The 16,835-nt window shown below is 34.4% G+C and overlaps 1 protein-coding gene across 1 annotated transcript; it reads left to right on the top strand.

The window, feature by feature from the left end:
• The first annotated feature begins 3,377 nt into the window (after positions 1-3,377).
• LOC132286201 (probable ADP-ribosylation factor GTPase-activating protein AGD14) lies at positions 3,378-12,428 on the top strand. Its single transcript, XM_059788479.1, has 16 exons — positions 3,378-3,726; positions 3,876-4,000; positions 6,354-6,415; positions 6,622-6,709; positions 6,806-6,867; positions 6,946-7,042; positions 7,251-7,361; positions 7,514-7,639; positions 7,772-8,170; positions 9,234-9,731; positions 9,993-10,160; positions 10,238-10,345; positions 10,451-10,534; positions 11,169-11,271; positions 11,372-11,417; positions 11,826-12,428. The coding sequence occupies exons 2-16, from the start codon at positions 3,902-3,904 to the stop codon at positions 11,953-11,955; spliced, it is 2,181 nt and encodes a 726-aa protein (XP_059644462.1). The 5' UTR covers positions 3,378-3,726; positions 3,876-3,901; the 3' UTR covers positions 11,956-12,428.
• The last annotated feature ends 4,407 nt before the right edge of the window (positions 12,429-16,835 follow it).

The raw sequence follows: 16,835 nt of genomic DNA on the forward strand, positions 1-16,835 counted from the left end.
TTGAGATTCATGTCCACATCACCATATTTGACAATAAAAGCTTTTATAGGCGTTTGACAAATCCAATATTTATTCAAATTCAAAATAAGTTTTTTTTTTTTTTTTTTTCAAATAATATCTATATATTCAATTATATTAATAGTACTTGAGAAAAAGAATCTGCTAGAGAGGCTTGCGAAAGTTGCAGAGGAAGGTAATGAGAGCTTCTTGTTGAAGCTCAAGGAACGCAATGAGCAGTAATCTCACAAAAAGCATACACTCTCTTGCATGTTTACAATTCTTTTCCCCTGCAGTTTTCTTAAAATGATTTATATTTATTTCGGTTTTTCCTGTTTTTTGAAAAATGCAGAGAGTCGGAATTAATCTTCCAAATATTGAAGTCCGGTTTGAAAATTTAAATGTTGAATCAGAAGCGTTATGTTGGAAGTTATGATGCACAAAGTTTTTGAACATTATGTTTACTGGTTTCTTTGATTGCTTCCCTGATAGTGAGGGTTAATTTTCTCAACTGATAAAAACAATGCATTGTAACAAGAGTACACTAGTTTGAAATAAATCGAGTTTGGCACAAAATTTTTAGTGTTGATATTCTGGTGTATATATATTAAGGTATCAATAAGGAAAGTACATCACAAATACACATATTGAATTAATGAAAACAAATCATCACAAATTTGCAAAAAAACAAAGCACAAACAATGCAATCAAAAAATTGAAGCACAAGCAAAATAATAAAGCCTAAGAGACAAAATGACAAACAACAGGAGATCAAATTACACAAACATATATACACACACACACACACATGATGCTTTCTCAAGTTTTTGCTGAAAACTAATCACCAAGGGCTTAGCCTAAGATACCGGTATCTCCTCCTTCCAAATGGAAGGTTGAAGGTTCGAGTCACCGATGAAATAATAATGAGTGAGTGTATGTGTCTATTGAGGAGTAATTTTGCTCAAAACTTGAAGTGTGGCAATTTGTTGGATATATAATATCAAGAATACCTCTTTGTACTTTGATCAGAATACAACACTTTTCGAGCAAGTTGGAGAAAACCAAATCAGCTTCAGAAGACAGCATGTTGAGGAGTAATTCTCCCAATCCTTTCTTTTCTCTCCAAATCATTTAACCCAAACAAATACCTTCTTTTCTTTTCTTTTCAAATCCCTTCAAATTATTCAATCCAAACGAAACCCTTTTAGAACTGGAGGAATCAGTCTTCAAAACTTTTGACTTTTTAAGAAGTCATCAGGCACTGAGCAACAAGGGAATTGGTGTTTTTTGAACTGTTTGATTTATGTATTACAGTATTAACTTTCGTGAAGACAGTGTCTGTATGTGACTCTAAACAGTAGTCACATGTAGTTTGTCTACTTCACCAGGGAGAATAAAAATAAAAATAGTCTCTTTGTTCCAAAATGAAAATCTCCTTTGTGTTTGGTTAATTAATAAAAGAAATGATAGTAATCATATTTGGGAAAGAAATAAAATGAAACTATTGTAATGAATTTACTGATTTATAATCACACAATTTTTTTAGAGAGTTTTTCTTTTTTAAAAATATGGGTAAATTTGATATTAACAAAGTTTTATTAAAAATATTAGCCTTTCGTCCCATTTTTGGAAGGATAACAAAAGTTACAATTCATACTTCATTCTATCTCTTCAAATCTTTCCTTTTCTTTTCCATCCAACATTTCTTACCAAACACATTTTTTTATTTCCTTCCATTACCATTCTTTCCTTTTCCTTTCCTCACTGGATCATGTCAGGAAAGCTACTCTGCCACTTACAATACCCCGTCGTGTATTTTCATTTCCATTCAACCAAACTGCATTTTAATGCTCTCGAGTACCTAATGCTAGAAGGTTTTTGAAATGTAACCCTGACACCCCTTATGTTTCCTTTTATTTTATTTTTTTTTTAAAAATATTGCAAAACCTAATTGATATGAGATTTTTTTTTAAGAGATTCATAAATTACAATGTTCAAACATTACAACCATTGTAATAATTAACTTATGGCTATGTACCTAATGCTAGAAGGTTTTTGAAATGTAACCCTGACACCCCTTATGTTTCCTTTTATTTTCTTTTTTTTAAAAAAATATTGCAAAACCTAATTGATATGAGATTTTTTTTAAGAGATTCATAAATTACAATGTTCAAACATTACAACCATTGTAATAATTAACTTATGGCTATGTGTAATGGGTGGGTTTATTTTTAATCTGAGTTTGATGTGGGACAAAATACCTTTTGTAACATTCTCCCTCATTAGAACTCGCAATACCCTTGTTGCGATTGGGCCACCCTACCTACCCGGTTGCACAGGATTAAGGACTGGATCTGGCTTTGATACCAACTGTTGGATAATGCTGCATATCCACCTATTTATACGTCATTTACTTTTTATCCGTATTCGATGTGGAACAAAATTAGGGTCGGCCTGAGATTTCCAAAATTTTGAGAAGTCCCAGGTGAACTTTCAAATGCGAGACATTTTATTATAAGGCTTAACACGCGCAAAAAAAATTTAAGAGTGCAAAATTTTTATTAAAAGAAGACGATAAACACAAAATATATTAACGTTGAAAACACATAAAACAAAATCTGATCTTGGTGCTTTATAAAGAGCACGATATAGTTTATATCAAAAAAATTAAAAGAAATATTCAATACAACTTAGTCACAAAAATCAAAATTCAAGTTCATATAAAAATAAATGTGATCGTCTTGCATTTTGAGCAGCAAAATTATCAATTAAAGTGTTACAATCAAATTTCTCCAAATTATCTTTTTCAATAGATATCATAGCCGATCCATTCAATCTCTCTTATGACATCGTCCGTGTGTGTAAAATTTGATCAACTTCATCTTTGAAAAACTTCTCTGGGCAGATGCAACTGTAATTGAGATAGTTAATAATACTTTATATGCAATCTACGCATTTGTAAAATAATAATTTAACATTTCTTTATAAAATCAAATACTTCAATTGATTTTTTTGGTTCCTCTTGGTAAAGTTTATCTTCAGTTTGTACCTCCGAAAATAATTTGGTTGTTTGTACGGGCTTAACAAAGTGTGCCATGCATGCAAATAAACACAAAAATAATATAATTATAAATAAATCAATTTATGAGTTTAAATATAAAATATTATTATTTTCTTTTTGAAGGGATAGAAACAATTTGTTATTACCATGCAAATCATTGTCTAATATATATAAATTGATATTATAAGTTCGTGTTTATTACTATAATTTTTTTAAAAAAAAGTTATTTATTACCTAAATTTACATTATATATAAGGATGTATTAATTATGAGCAAAATACCCCTTGTAAGACTATGTACCTACCATAACAGATTTAACTTAGATGATCCTGCTCCTTACCGTAAAACCTCTGTTTCTTTTCACAACGGCTGCTCCTTTCCCAAAACCCGCCAAAATACCGGTCACCCACCCGCAAAAAACGGCAACATTCTCTCCCTCACACACTCTCTCCCTCTAAAAACTGTTACAGATCTCTATCTACCCATATACGCAAACCCTTGTCTTTTCCAAAATTTCCACGCCCATCAGTTCCTCATCTTCTTCTCCGTCCCCCAATTCGTTCCCTGTTTGGTTGCTTGGAAAATCAAGGAGAATAATAGAATTCCTGAAGGCATAGCTTGATAGAGCATTGAGAAATTGTCTATTGCATTTTCCGGAACAATTCGAGGTATCATGTTGAATTCTTTGCTTTTAATGGTAATATATATATTCTGTTTTCTACAATATAGTGTTTTTTTTCTCCATCAAATTATATATATATATATATATATATATATATTTGATTGATTTTGCATTGTGTTTTCCTCTTTTTATTAGATTAAATAGGCGGGTAATCTTTGAAAATGACAAACCGTATGAAGGAAGAGGAGAGAATCGAAAAGATTATTCGTGGGCTTTTGAAGCTTCCAGAAAATCGGAGATGTATTAATTGCAACAGCTTGGTATGGTTTTGGCCTCTCATTGTTAAATTAATTGTCTTGTATTTTGATTTGATGCATGTTTAATGATGAATTTTTTGTGTCACTATATTAGAATGTCAAGCTAGCTAGAAAGTAAGAATTATTGTCAACCCAGAAAGTAAATAGATTAAATTAATTTTAATATGTTACAATGTGGACTGTTAGCATCTAATAAGATACTAACATTGATGTTCATAGCTCCTTAATAAAAGGTGTTTCTTATGAATTGTGAATTTCGAGTTTGTACGTATTTCGAACCTATTAAGTTCTCATGCTTGATAACCCGGGCATTTTACCACTGCACCTTGCAATGACCCATTAGTTTGTATGTGTGCTGAGTGTTGTGTGTGTATGTTCGGTCGATGATTTATTGTGGGATTTGGTTGATCTTTTCGTTATTTAAATCAAGGGTTTAATGGTCAGTGTGATTTTAAACTTGAAGCAAATTTTTCAGAAACTATTTCAAGGTTAGCATTCCAGGCTACCTCTCCCAAAAGAAAGAAAATGAAATGAAAAGAAAAGAAAAATGGCTCTCTCATTCTTGTTCTTTTTTTATTATCTGAGTTAAAGTGCTTACCGGCTTGAGCTCAATGAATGTCGAGGTTTGCCTAGAAGCAGCCACCCTTGAAAGAGTGCGTAATAAGCTACTGAATAAAAATAAAGGAGCAATACCACCCTTTGATCTTGATAGAACAAGAAATTGGTTATTGCTCCTTTACTTTCAAGAACTTGTATACACTAAGAAAAAGTCTTATCCATTTGTAGATGGAGCTTCAATAGCAGCTAGGTCTAGGGGGAAGTTATGAGCATTACGTTTGTGCATAACTTCCATACCAAAAGGAAGACTTTGTAAATTTCTGTTCTCGTACTGATATGGACTGTGAATCATTCAAATGGAGATTCCATGCTCAAAGATGTTCATTTGACTGCACTTCGGCTTAAACCTAACAGTTCTTTTAGTGTGCGAAACTTTTTCTTTTTTCCCCGAAAAGTAATAGTGTGTGAGAGGTGTCAACCAAAAACAAAATGAAATTTTGTCGCTCATCACACATAGTATTCTCATCAAATTAACTATTTTTGCTTTTCATTTACAATATGGTTTCAATCAACTAATTGGGTTTCCTAGATAAACCTTGTGAATAGTTATGCTAAGCTTTGATCAACTTTGACTGATGATTAAGCACTATTCTGCTGCATTACTCTTCTGGTGATATTTTGTAATAATCATTTACTATAAATTTTTCATTATTCTATCTCTACGTTTTCTTTAAAATTCCATCTAGACCAATCAAAATTACCTACTTCATATAGATTGATCAATTTGGAGTTTGAACAGAGAAATGAACAGGCATAAGGAGAGAAGATTAACAAAAGGTACATACTTATATAATATATTTTGTAGCCTTTTGATGAAACATGACCCAATCAAAATAGATTATCCTCATCCTGTGTAGCACAGTTGGCACCATGTCTGTGCCTAGAACTTGGCACATTACCTTGATTTCTACTTGACATAAATGTATTACAAAACTTCATCCTCCCCACCTTTGATCTGTAAAACTTCGTACCTATCGATTTTGTTTGAAGATAATTATCTTAAATGAACATTTTACCTAATGTTTTTTCCAAATTTGATATGCGAATCCTCTTGTAATCTCCTTGTTGCCCCCATCTGTTCATTAGGTATCTGTATCTTGAGAACTTCTTTCTACGAAAAAGTCTCCCTAGTATGCGTGGGCATAGTTTTGATAAGGGCCATTCTTTTTATGAATAAGTCTTGCCACGAGGACCTCCTCTCCAGGGATAAGCCTCACAGCTTTCTCTATAGGCATGTGGCTTGGCAATCATTCTATGATTGAAGACTCTCAAGGACGTACTCTCTACAGCATTAGTTTTAGGCTCATGCAAAATTTTGATTTTAGACCTTATTCTTTGTTTTTACTTATCCAAGACCGCATTTAGTCATGGAAGAACAAGTGTCCAGTACCTCTTGGTAAAATCAAGTTGGTCTGCGAGATGCACATGGTCGACTAGATCTCCACTTCTGATATGGCTTGTTGAGACAACACAAAATAGAGAGGGTTTTTCTGTAGCATTTTTAGGCTGTTCATTTTATTTAATATAATTTTTCTAAGACAAAGTGTTTGTGGAACATATATAACTATTTTGAAGTCACAATTTATTATAATCATCATTTCTATGACATATTTAATCTACCGATGTAGTAAAATACAATTTTAGTTCCATCCCTGCTGTTCTTTACAAATTACACTAACAAAGAATCTTTTATGCAATATGATACATAGGCTGACATATGAATATGATCTTCAAGCAGGGACCGCAGTATGTTTGCACGACTTTCTGGACATTTGTTTGCACAAACTGCAGTGGAGCACAGTAAGCTTGTATACGTGTTCTTACGTTAACTGCATTCACAAAATTTCTTCGTTCATGATATGCTGCTCGTGATGCACAAGAGATTCTGCATGTCATTGAACGGAGTGCTAATTGACAGAACCATTTTTATTTTTAATAATATTATCTGATTTTAGTTGAGAGCAACTTCCTAGGGCTGATTGGTTATTTATGTAAACTAATTCCAGTCGGGAATTTGCGCACCGAGTGAAATCAGTGTCCATGGCTAAATTTAATGCAGAAGAACTCAGTGCTCTTCAAGCTGGCGGAAATGAGGTGTGTTTGTATACTTGTTCCATTTCAGGTGGCTTTTGTGCATCATCAAACAAGATTTTTACCCGTCACTGTCTAACATACATTTCATTTTCATAGAAAGCGAGGCAAATCTATCTCAAAGTCTGGGATCCACAGCTTCACTCTTTTCCGGATGGCAGGTTTCTGTGTATTCTTATTTTTATCTGATATGATAAACCAAAAAGAATGCAATCTAATGCAAAGTTTTCATAATGCAGTAATCTTCAAAAACTCAGGGATTTCATTAAGCATGTCTATGTGGGTAGAAAATTTACTGGTGAGAGGAGTGCTGACAAGCTTCCAACGGTCAAAGTGGTAAGCCTCTCATCCACCAGCACATGCAGCCATTATATTTTGTTCCTTAAACAGCTACATGTACATTAAGTTATCTGCTTAATATATTTACAGCAGCCAAATCATGATGTCTGTTGAATGTTCTCATTCATTTAGCATAATGAAACTGTTTCCAAGTTCATGTCAGATTCTCTTTCAGTTAAAAACATCCTGATTATCTGTGCTGCAGGGTGCGAAGGAGGACTTCTATGAAAGATATAATCCCGGTGGACGGAAGGATGAGAGGAATTTGAAAAATTATATTGATGAAAGAAGAAGTCCTCATTACAAACAAGAAAATGTAAGATCTGGTGGTCACAGGAACCATCCTGTTAACTTTGACAAAGTCCATACCAAAAAGTTACTCTATTGATATAAAAAATTCTAACCAAGAGAATCTAACCCAACATTTTATACACAATTGAATCATAAACATGACTTTATATGCTGCAGGATGCGAAGGAGGACTTCCATGAGCAGCGTTCTATTGAAAGATATAGTCCTGGTAGATGGAAGGATGACAGAAATTTGAAATGTTATAACGACGGAAGAAGAAGTCCTCATTACAAGCAAGAAAATGTAAGATCTAGTGGTCACAGGAGCCGTCCTGTTAACTTCGAGATAGTCCATATCAAAAGTCACAATGAAGTGAATGTAACCCAAATTTTTATGCAGAATCCAATAATAAACTTTACTTTTGATATGCTGCAGTGTACCGAGGACTATTGTGAACGGCGTCCTATTGAAAGACATAGTCCTGGTGGCCGGAAGGAAGACAGGAATTCGAAATATTATTCTGATGAAAGAAGAATTCCTCCTTACAAGCAAGAAAATATAAGATCTGGTGGTCGCAGGAGCCGTCCTGTTAACTTTGAGATAGTAGATGACAGGGTTCGAGATGATAGAAGAAGATCAGAAATCCGCAGGAACAGTGCAGAGTCCAAGTCTGGAAGCAGGTCACCAGATTCTCAAAAAAGCAGGGAAATGACCGGTCCCCCAGTGGTACGCTCTGTCAAAGATATTTTGGGCGAGAACGTTCCACCTCTGCGGGTAGGTGAACATCCGGAAGTGAATGATAAGAGGGATACTGATGGTTCTGCTCACGATGAGGTGAGACAATTATACTGTGATGCTGAAGCTGATCATGTTCCATCTTATGCTATGTTGCACTGGTTCATGTTTCTTTGCATTTTATCAAAAACTGGAAGGTAGCTCCAAATATTTTTTTAAGATGGACCTTTTCTTTTGTTGGTTGTTGTAATGATAGAAATGACAATCCTTTCTTCTGAAAGAAATTTCATCACTAGGTATCTATACTTGCTTATTATTATGTAAATTGTCATGCCCCCATACTTTATTGTATACTCTTTGAAGTTGCGAGTAGTTGTGCTGACAACAACTTCCCATGCCTTTATTTTTTTCTATAAAAATTACTGCTTGGAAATTTTATTTTATTGATGTAATATAAACCACATTCCATGGATTTTTAAAAGGTGAGAATTTATAAATTATATATATATGTATATATATATACTCTATTTTTAGCCTCTATTTATTGATTCTGTTTGTCATGCAGATAACAAAGCCAAGTGTTTTTGGTAATAGTCTTTAGAATCAGGAATGATGAGAGTGGTGTTTCCTTAAATAAGACTAGGCAAAATCATCTTCAAGTAATGCTTACTAGAAATAGAGAATTTGGATTCTGCCTTGCATCAAACAAAATAATAGTGAATCAACAATTTGCAATGAGATTACTTAGGGAAATCCTACAGTGCATACAGAATTTTAGCACCACCTTTGCTCCTTGATTAACTGCATGTAGAAAAGGAATTGTTTGCACTTTGCAGTAATGAGATAACAAGAAAGGCTTTGAATTTGTTGAAAACAAAAATTTTGTTGCTTTCAAATTCACCTATCATTCATGCTGGCACTAGTTAACTTCGGGAAGGGCTTTAAGATTAAATGTGGCACTCATGTAAAGACATTAAAAAATTGTTTAATTGCCTCTTTCCAGGAGTAGACGACTGCCTAGATTATGAATTGTTCTTTTTGCCCCTTAGTTGTTTCACGTTGAGTTCTGCTCACAGAGTCCATTTTAGGAAACCTAACATTTTTCAATTTCTATGGAGTTCAAGCACAATTTCTTCTGATCTTTCAGTCTTTCTCAATGCAGAAGTCAGAATCTTCCAGTACTCCAGCACCTGTTGATGAGAAACTAGTGGAGCACAAGAGAGTAAACTCGGAAAGCTTGATTGATTTCAGCACTGATCTTGAGCCTTGTGATACCATAGCAGCACCACAAACGGAGCAAACAGCTCCCCCGGTTGATGGTGGCAACTTGGTTCTTGTTCAATCTTCCCCGAAGGAGAAGTCTTCTGATGTTCCAAATTTAAATTCTGTGGAATCTTTATTATTTGATTTGTCACCTCCTTCAATTGAACCTGTCGGTGTCATCTCTGATGCACCTGGAAGTGGTGATGCTCCATCGGCTACACCTGTCGCATCATCCAATAGTGTCAGTGCTCCTGCAGCTTCACCTGTAGGAATGGCTGTACCATGGCCCAGTAGTGGCAGTGATTCTATGGTCGAAGTTACTGCTGGACAGCAGTTGCCAACCATGCAGCAACATTTACCTTCTTCTACATCCCCAGTTGGAACTTTGTATAATCAGGTGAAACATTTGCTGCCTTTTCCTTCTCAAAGTCTGATATTTTGCATTGTTGATTTTTCTTTTCGTTTTTTTTGGTTGAATCTGATACGAAACCTTGAAAATTCATGAAATTCTTTAATTCACAGATAAAAATGGTTAAAATCTCAATACATTGAAGATGAAAGAGTTGAAAAACATTTGAACTTTTACAGTTTATACCTTGCTCTATCTTGTTACTCCTGTGAAGCGTAACTAACTTCTGTTTCTTGTACATATCTGCAGCCGTGGACTGCATCACAAGCACCAAGTTCTCAGGGACCTTCTAGTGCTACTGCTGAACAATTATATGAAGCTGCCTCTAAAACAGCCCAAGACACCAGTTTTGGAGTTGGGCCACAAGCTGTTCAGATGTCAGAAGCAAAGTCTACTGGAAGAAAGGAACTTCCGGCGGTAATTGAGATTCATTATTTTTGTGTTTAATGGTATTCTTTCTTTAGTTTCCTAATTAGAATAAATGAATTCTGCAGGACCTTTTTTGTGGAAACTATTCGTCTTACCATGCACCAGTTTCGAGTTGGCAAACTCATCCACCTCATGGAATGGGATTTGGCATGCAGTACCATCCTACTGCTACGGTATCTTGCCCTGCCATGATTATTGGGGCAAATAAGTTTTTTGTTGAGTACATATATCCAGCTACTTTACAGAAGTTTTAATCTAAATATGGATTTTTGTTGCAGCCTGTGTCAACATTTCCCAACTCAGCAAAATCGAAAAACCCATTTGATATCAGTGATGACACAACCCAAGATCAAGCTCCAATGGTAAGCTCCAATCGAAAAACCCACTAATCCTTCCCAAGTGTTTTGTTAGACTTATTAATATCATCTAAAGCATAAACTCTACTGCTAAAGGTCTTGTATAAATACCGATTGTTATGTAATATTATGCATCTGTAGTGGGCTGACTATATTGACACTCCACTCTTTAAAAGTGGAGGAGCGAATTAAGCTTAAGGTGGAGCAGAAAGTGAACATGTTCAGTTAGTAAAAGGCTTGTTGCTTGTTTGGACACTTGTAGGCATGTTATGTGCTCAGATATTGTTGTTATTTGATTAAGTTAGAACTTGTAAAATGCTCACTTGTGGTCAAGTCCCTAATAGGTACAGTGTGCTTAGTTTAATTTATCTAAAACTAGTTTTGCTTGTTAATTTCCTTCCTTGCTTCTTTTCTGCTTGCCTGAATCAACAAACGATGTCAGCATAAAAACTTATATGAAGTAGTTTCACCTTAAAGATTGATGATATATATAAATAGTAATATTTTTGTTTGTTTAGTCTGTCTGACCTTATTTTTCACGTGATTGTGAAGTATTTGGGAAAACTTCTACTTGTTTTAGCTTATTTAAATCAGATAGAACTTGTTCTGATATCTAAATTATGTATTTACTGTGATGTAGTTTCCTTCCATGTCACCTTTGCAAGGAGCACTGCCGATGGCATCACCTTATGCGTCCGCATTACCTCCACAGTCGCCTTCCAATGGAATGCCCCCAATTCCAAGTAAAATCACATCACTGTCATTTGTTTTTTGTAAGCTTCCCATCCATTTGAATTTTTTTTTTTTCCATATCTTTGCTTATGTCCGATTCATTAATCTCAGATGCATTCATGGGACAACATTTACCCAATAATATGCCATCTTTCAGGTGAATTCTTGTTCGACTCTCTCTTGTTTAATTTCTTAGGTACATTCTACAAAGTTTTCTTGAATATACCTCTTGCTTACTATGAGGCTGCAATATTAAATGCTTTTATCAACCTACGTATTTTGGGCTCTGTTTTGTTTTAATTATAGAGCACATTATTGTATAAATCATTCAAAAGGGCTTGGTCTTTACAAAATATAACATGGTTGAATGCCTACCTAAAGCAAGACAAGATGGGTGTCCCTTTTATTAAGACAATAGATAGATGAAATTATGGTTCTCTACTAACGCGCTCCATTCAAAATTCTTTATTTACACATCGGATTCTTAGAAAACTACAGTATATGAAATTTGATGTTTATGGTCAAAATGAAAAAAAATTCCAAGTCTTACTGTCTGCCATTGCAGACCACAGGTCAGTGGTAGCTTTGATGGAAGTCAAGCTGCTTTTGCTTCCTTAAATCCAATTCAGCAGCCTGGTGGCGGATACCCAACACCCACTACTTCTTCTTCAATGGGTGGAAATCCATTTGGATAGATTCAAGAATACGCTTCGTATTTCATTTCGATGACAGAATCATCCTGGTTCGGCCCCCTAGCATTTTTAGGGAGGGCTGGTTGCTTGGAGATCAACCATGACAAGCCATCTGCATGAAGAGCTTCATCTGCAACTTCTGTTGACAATGGTAAAGGATTGGAATGTAGCACATGAAAAGGAGTATGAGCAAATATCTTGGGACCGATGTATATTTCAAGAGCATTGTATACTTGGTAGGATTTCATCGTTAGAGTATAAGGTTCTGTAAAGTGCATTAGGCTACTGTCACTATTCCTTCCACAACCACAGTTGGGGGCTTACTGTCAAAGTTTTTACATTTGGAATAGTATTATTTTTTGATTAATTAATAGAGGAAGATATGACAGAATTAATGAATTACTATGCTTCCATTAATATATGGAAGAGATGACACAGTTTGGGCTGTGCCCTTTATTAATGTTGCTCTTCTTCTACCTCTTGTTCTGAATCTTAATTTAAGAAGCTCTGCAATGTGTTTAATTTAGTGCTTTGCTTTCCTGAAGATGGTATGGGTACTAGTTGGTCCCTCTTGGAGGCTCCAGGTGTGGGGTTTCAAGTAGTACTATTGGAACTTTTATATGGTGTGAAAATTTTTAATAGATGAGAAATTATTATATGGTTCCGGAATCATTGGTCCTAACCAATCACCATTTGACACCTAAGTGAATGTGTTGTAAGATTTATGGTGATTGATTGGTTCTGGGACCATGTAATAATTTTTCTTTAATAGACACCATTTTGCTCATAATGTGTTTTCAACTTTTAGATGGTAAAGATTTAAGTTGGATTGGTGTGAACTCTTAACTGTTTGGATAAGTAGGAGTGAAAAAAAAGGAAAAAAAAGAAAAAGAATAAAATTAATCTCTTGAGGGGCCGGTCTGATAATTAGGGATAGAAAGGTGAAAAATAAAAATAAAAATAAAATTAATAACACTTGTCATGATGATCGAGAAGATAGTGGTGAAAGAAAGAAATAAAATAAATATTTAATTATATGAGTACAAATGATAAAAAGAAGAATTCACTGCAAAATGAGTAGCTCTTTGTTTTCTCTTCTTTTTCCTCTAAATCCTTGCACAGTTAGGAGGATGATAGAAACAACACTTAAAGGCTTGACTTTGCAATACTTTGAGAGAGAGACAATTAATGGTGGATAAAGTAAACACAATTTACTTGAGAATCAATGAAGAAAAATATAATAAATGAGAAACGAACTTCTGAAGGAAAGTAGAAAGTGGTTAAGTCTTTTTTTTTTTTGAAATATCTAAAAAGTCAAATAAATTATTTAATTTATCTTTCGATTCAAGAATTAAAAAAGGAGAGCTTATGACTCTTTTTATGAGAAAGAGCATGGGAGCACATTAGACTCTTTTTTTTTAGTTTGATCGACTAACTTTGTTTATATTTGTCACGAGTAAGTCTATAATGAAAACACTCTTATCATAAACTGATGACTTCAACTGCCATCAAACCAAGAGGTTGATCCAATTAATTAATTCTAGTTTTTCTCAACCGAGAGGTTGAGAAAAACTTTGGCAGGCTGGTCCATCACACATAATCCACATATGATTTCAACATATCTTCACATAACTGCACTTTCATCTGTCTAACACACTCAATTAATGAGCACTTAATAGATTCTCTGAATTTTAAAGTTAGTTCACCAAATCACCGTTTCAGTTGTAACAAACAAGTTCAACAGATACATAAATATATATATATATATATATATATATATACTTGATGAGTATAGAATAGGTAGCTAGGCTAGGGTTTTGACATGGACAGGAAAAGTAGTATGAGGGCTGCTTGTGGTGTGGTGGTTGTTTTGGTGGTGGTGATGATGTTGTTAGCTGAGCAGGGCACCGGTGCAGCCATATATGCTTGCTATGGAGGATGCTACAATGGGTGTATTCTCCAAAGAGGGAAAGCTTCCTCAGAGAGAGTGCCATGTTATTATAACTGCCTGAGGAACTGCCTTTCTTACCTTCCTCAGGATTACAAGTACTACTGTCAGCTTGGCTGTTCATTGCAACAGTGCACCCAATTTAGCGCTGGTATCATACTAGTAGATCCATGCATGCATGCATCTCTCTCTCTCTCTCTCATGCATGCATGCATCTCTCTCTCTCTCTCTCATGCATGCATGCATCTCTCTCTCTCTCTCTCTCTCTCTCTCTCTACATATATTGTCACACAAAAGCATGATAGCCTTTTTATACACATATTAAGGCTGGTCAAAACATCAAAAGCTGATTTATTTTGACACTTCATCATCATTCTTGCCTTGTTTCATATGAATGAGGTCTGAATGGACCTAGAAAAATATGTGAGAAGCGGCGACCTTTAACAAAAAAAATGTTGTGAGAGACAATAATGAAATTTTTCTCTAATTTCAATAGGGGCAAACTCAAAATTTTCTAAGTACATAATTCAAAAAAGCAAAATTAGTGGGTAAAATTGCAAAAAGAAAAAATTTCAGTGGGGGCAAAATCTTTTTCTCTAATCTTTTCTACTGCACACCATTTCGCCTACTATATTTAATTTTTTAAAGTCCTTTCTAATATTGTTGTCCATGTTATTTTTGGTTGTCCTCTATGTCTATTACATTCCACTACTGTTGATATAGAAAAAAAACCATAAAAGTCACATTGCATAATCTTTGCATATTTGTCCATTGACAGCGCTCTGTTTCTTTGTTTACTAAACAACTAGTTGAACTGATATGTGTTCTCTTGGCAGATGGAAATAAAATGGAAAAGTGCATGGGTGGTTGCTCCAATACTTGCAAGTAGAACAAAAAATTATTGGGTATCCTCGGTTACGAACTATGTAGTACTTTTCGCCAATGAACACATGCTATTTTCTTTTGTAATAGAAAATAGTTATTTATCTTTAGGCGAGGTACTACATTGTCAGTACCCGGAGGTGTTCAATAGTTTCTCATAATGAAGTTTCTTATAATTTGTTTGTGTGTAGAAGTTTAATTAGCCAACCGTACCTTAAACATGTAATAAAAAAGTTGTGATGTCAATAATAATGGTTATCTTTGGTTCAATTAAGCATAAAATAGAATGAAATGACATGGTTCATTTGCAGCTCTTTCATTTTCTTTTCCCTTTCTTTGGCCATTTTAAGATATTTTCTTGCCAAAAAGGGGTGTTTGGCAAAACCAACAAAGCTTTTAACTAAAGAAAATAACTTCAAATGGCAGTTTTTTTTTTTAACAAGTGCAGTTGAGGGATTGTGTTCTTAATGATTGTTTGATCCTATGCAGACTTGGATATCTTCACAAGTACTACAACAGAAAGATGACCAAAACTTAAAGCCCTTAACCACTATAGCCCTTCTTATAATGGATTAAGGACAAAACTGGAGTAACTGAAAGATATAATAATAATAATAATAATAATAATAATAATAATAATAATAATAATAAAAGCACTTGAAGAAAGAGATCATATGACTTAATCTTCTCATTTAATTTCCTAAGCCTTTCTTTGATTACCCAATTCACCATTAGACTCATTCCTCACTTTCATCAACTTCATGTACCAATATTAACAATCTTTATTAAATAAACAGAAGCACAAACAAGAGCCAAAACCAGTCCATCCAACCACAGCCAATGCAAAATTCTGTACATATATACCTGAATTTTAAGCCTCTTGCTATCTGAGTTTTTCTAACAGCAGAAAGTGTAACAAGATTACAAGATGTATCGACCTTTTGGCTTAAATAGGAATAGAATTCCTAGTTGTACATGCATATCACCATGACCTCCGCGATACTGCAATTCGTGTCTACCATGGAAACTGCAACAACAAAGTAATCCGCAGTTGGAACAATGCTGCAATGCTACTAATCCATGATCCACAAATGTTGTTAGTGTTTTGCCAAGGTCTAGGTGTTTGGCTAGTAGCGAAGGCAACACTGGGAATATTGTATATATGAGAGCCTTAGTCTCTCATTAAAAGAGTGCTTAATACACACACACTTCTCATTTGATTGTTGAGAGGGCACGTTAAAGAAAGGAGACAGATTAATGTTAACCTCCTACCACTCGCATAACGTTCTTAGGATATTTAACCTCTACACCTTTCACGATGAAAGAAGATAAGATGTAACTAATCAATGGTTTAAATGTCATAAAATGTGGGTAAATTACGACGACTTTACTTAAGATTGGGACAAATTACACACTATCGTTTAGTTTTATTATTTTAAGCTCCCATGAGATATGGCACGTGTACTCAATGACAGTCCTAACATTTTCTTTTCAGTAGACATATTAACCAAATTTTATAAAATAACAATTTTGTCATTCCCTTGTATGAAAATATTGTTCTTCTCGGCTTCTACGAAACTGATCAAAAGCATTACTGAGTTTTAAGCACACTCAAAGTCACCTGTACCTTAAACAATTCAACCGATCCATCTAAGAGTCTCCTCTTCTTGGACTCTAGCTATACGACCCTTGAGCCTCGGAACTCACTTTTCTCCGTTATGTTATAGTGGAAATGCCAAACTTAAATTTAGAATCCAACAAAATTTAATTAAAATAAACAAAAAAAGGGTAGTTATAGACACTCCATATTTGGAAACTAAAAACAAAGAATGTTTGCGAGAAGGAACACTCCAATTCGGGAACATCTTTTTAAAAGCATGTCTTATTAGTGCCAAAATAATTGTAAAAGTTAGACAGTAATTTATCCAGACCTCAAGAGAGTAGTACTATGGAATTTATTCTAAAATGTAGTATTTGCTAGTCTTTTATTGCATTTGTATTGAACTATACTTGAGCATGCCAATGTTTATGTCAAGTCCCAAGTGATTTATCA

Source organism: Cornus florida, unplaced genomic scaffold (genome assembly GCF_030987335.1).
Source record: "Cornus florida cultivar Cherokee Brave unplaced genomic scaffold, ASM3098733v1 CherokeeBrave_3.0.0_Hap2_Chr11, whole genome shotgun sequence".
Lineage (NCBI taxonomy): Eukaryota > Viridiplantae > Streptophyta > Magnoliopsida > Cornales > Cornaceae > Cornus > Cornus florida.

Excerpts from the sequence above, each read along its gene's own strand:
- LOC132286201 (XM_059788479.1), top strand. The coding sequence starts at position 3,902 with ATGACAAACCGTATGAAGGAAGAGGAGAGAATCGAAAAGATTATTCGT. Across the intron at positions 10,535-11,168 it reads CCCAAGATCAAGCTCCAATG|TTTCCTTCCATGTCACCTTT; the intron begins GTAAGCTCCAAT and ends ACTGTGATGTAG. Across the intron at positions 11,418-11,825 it reads AATAATATGCCATCTTTCAG|ACCACAGGTCAGTGGTAGCT; the intron begins GTGAATTCTTGT and ends CTGCCATTGCAG.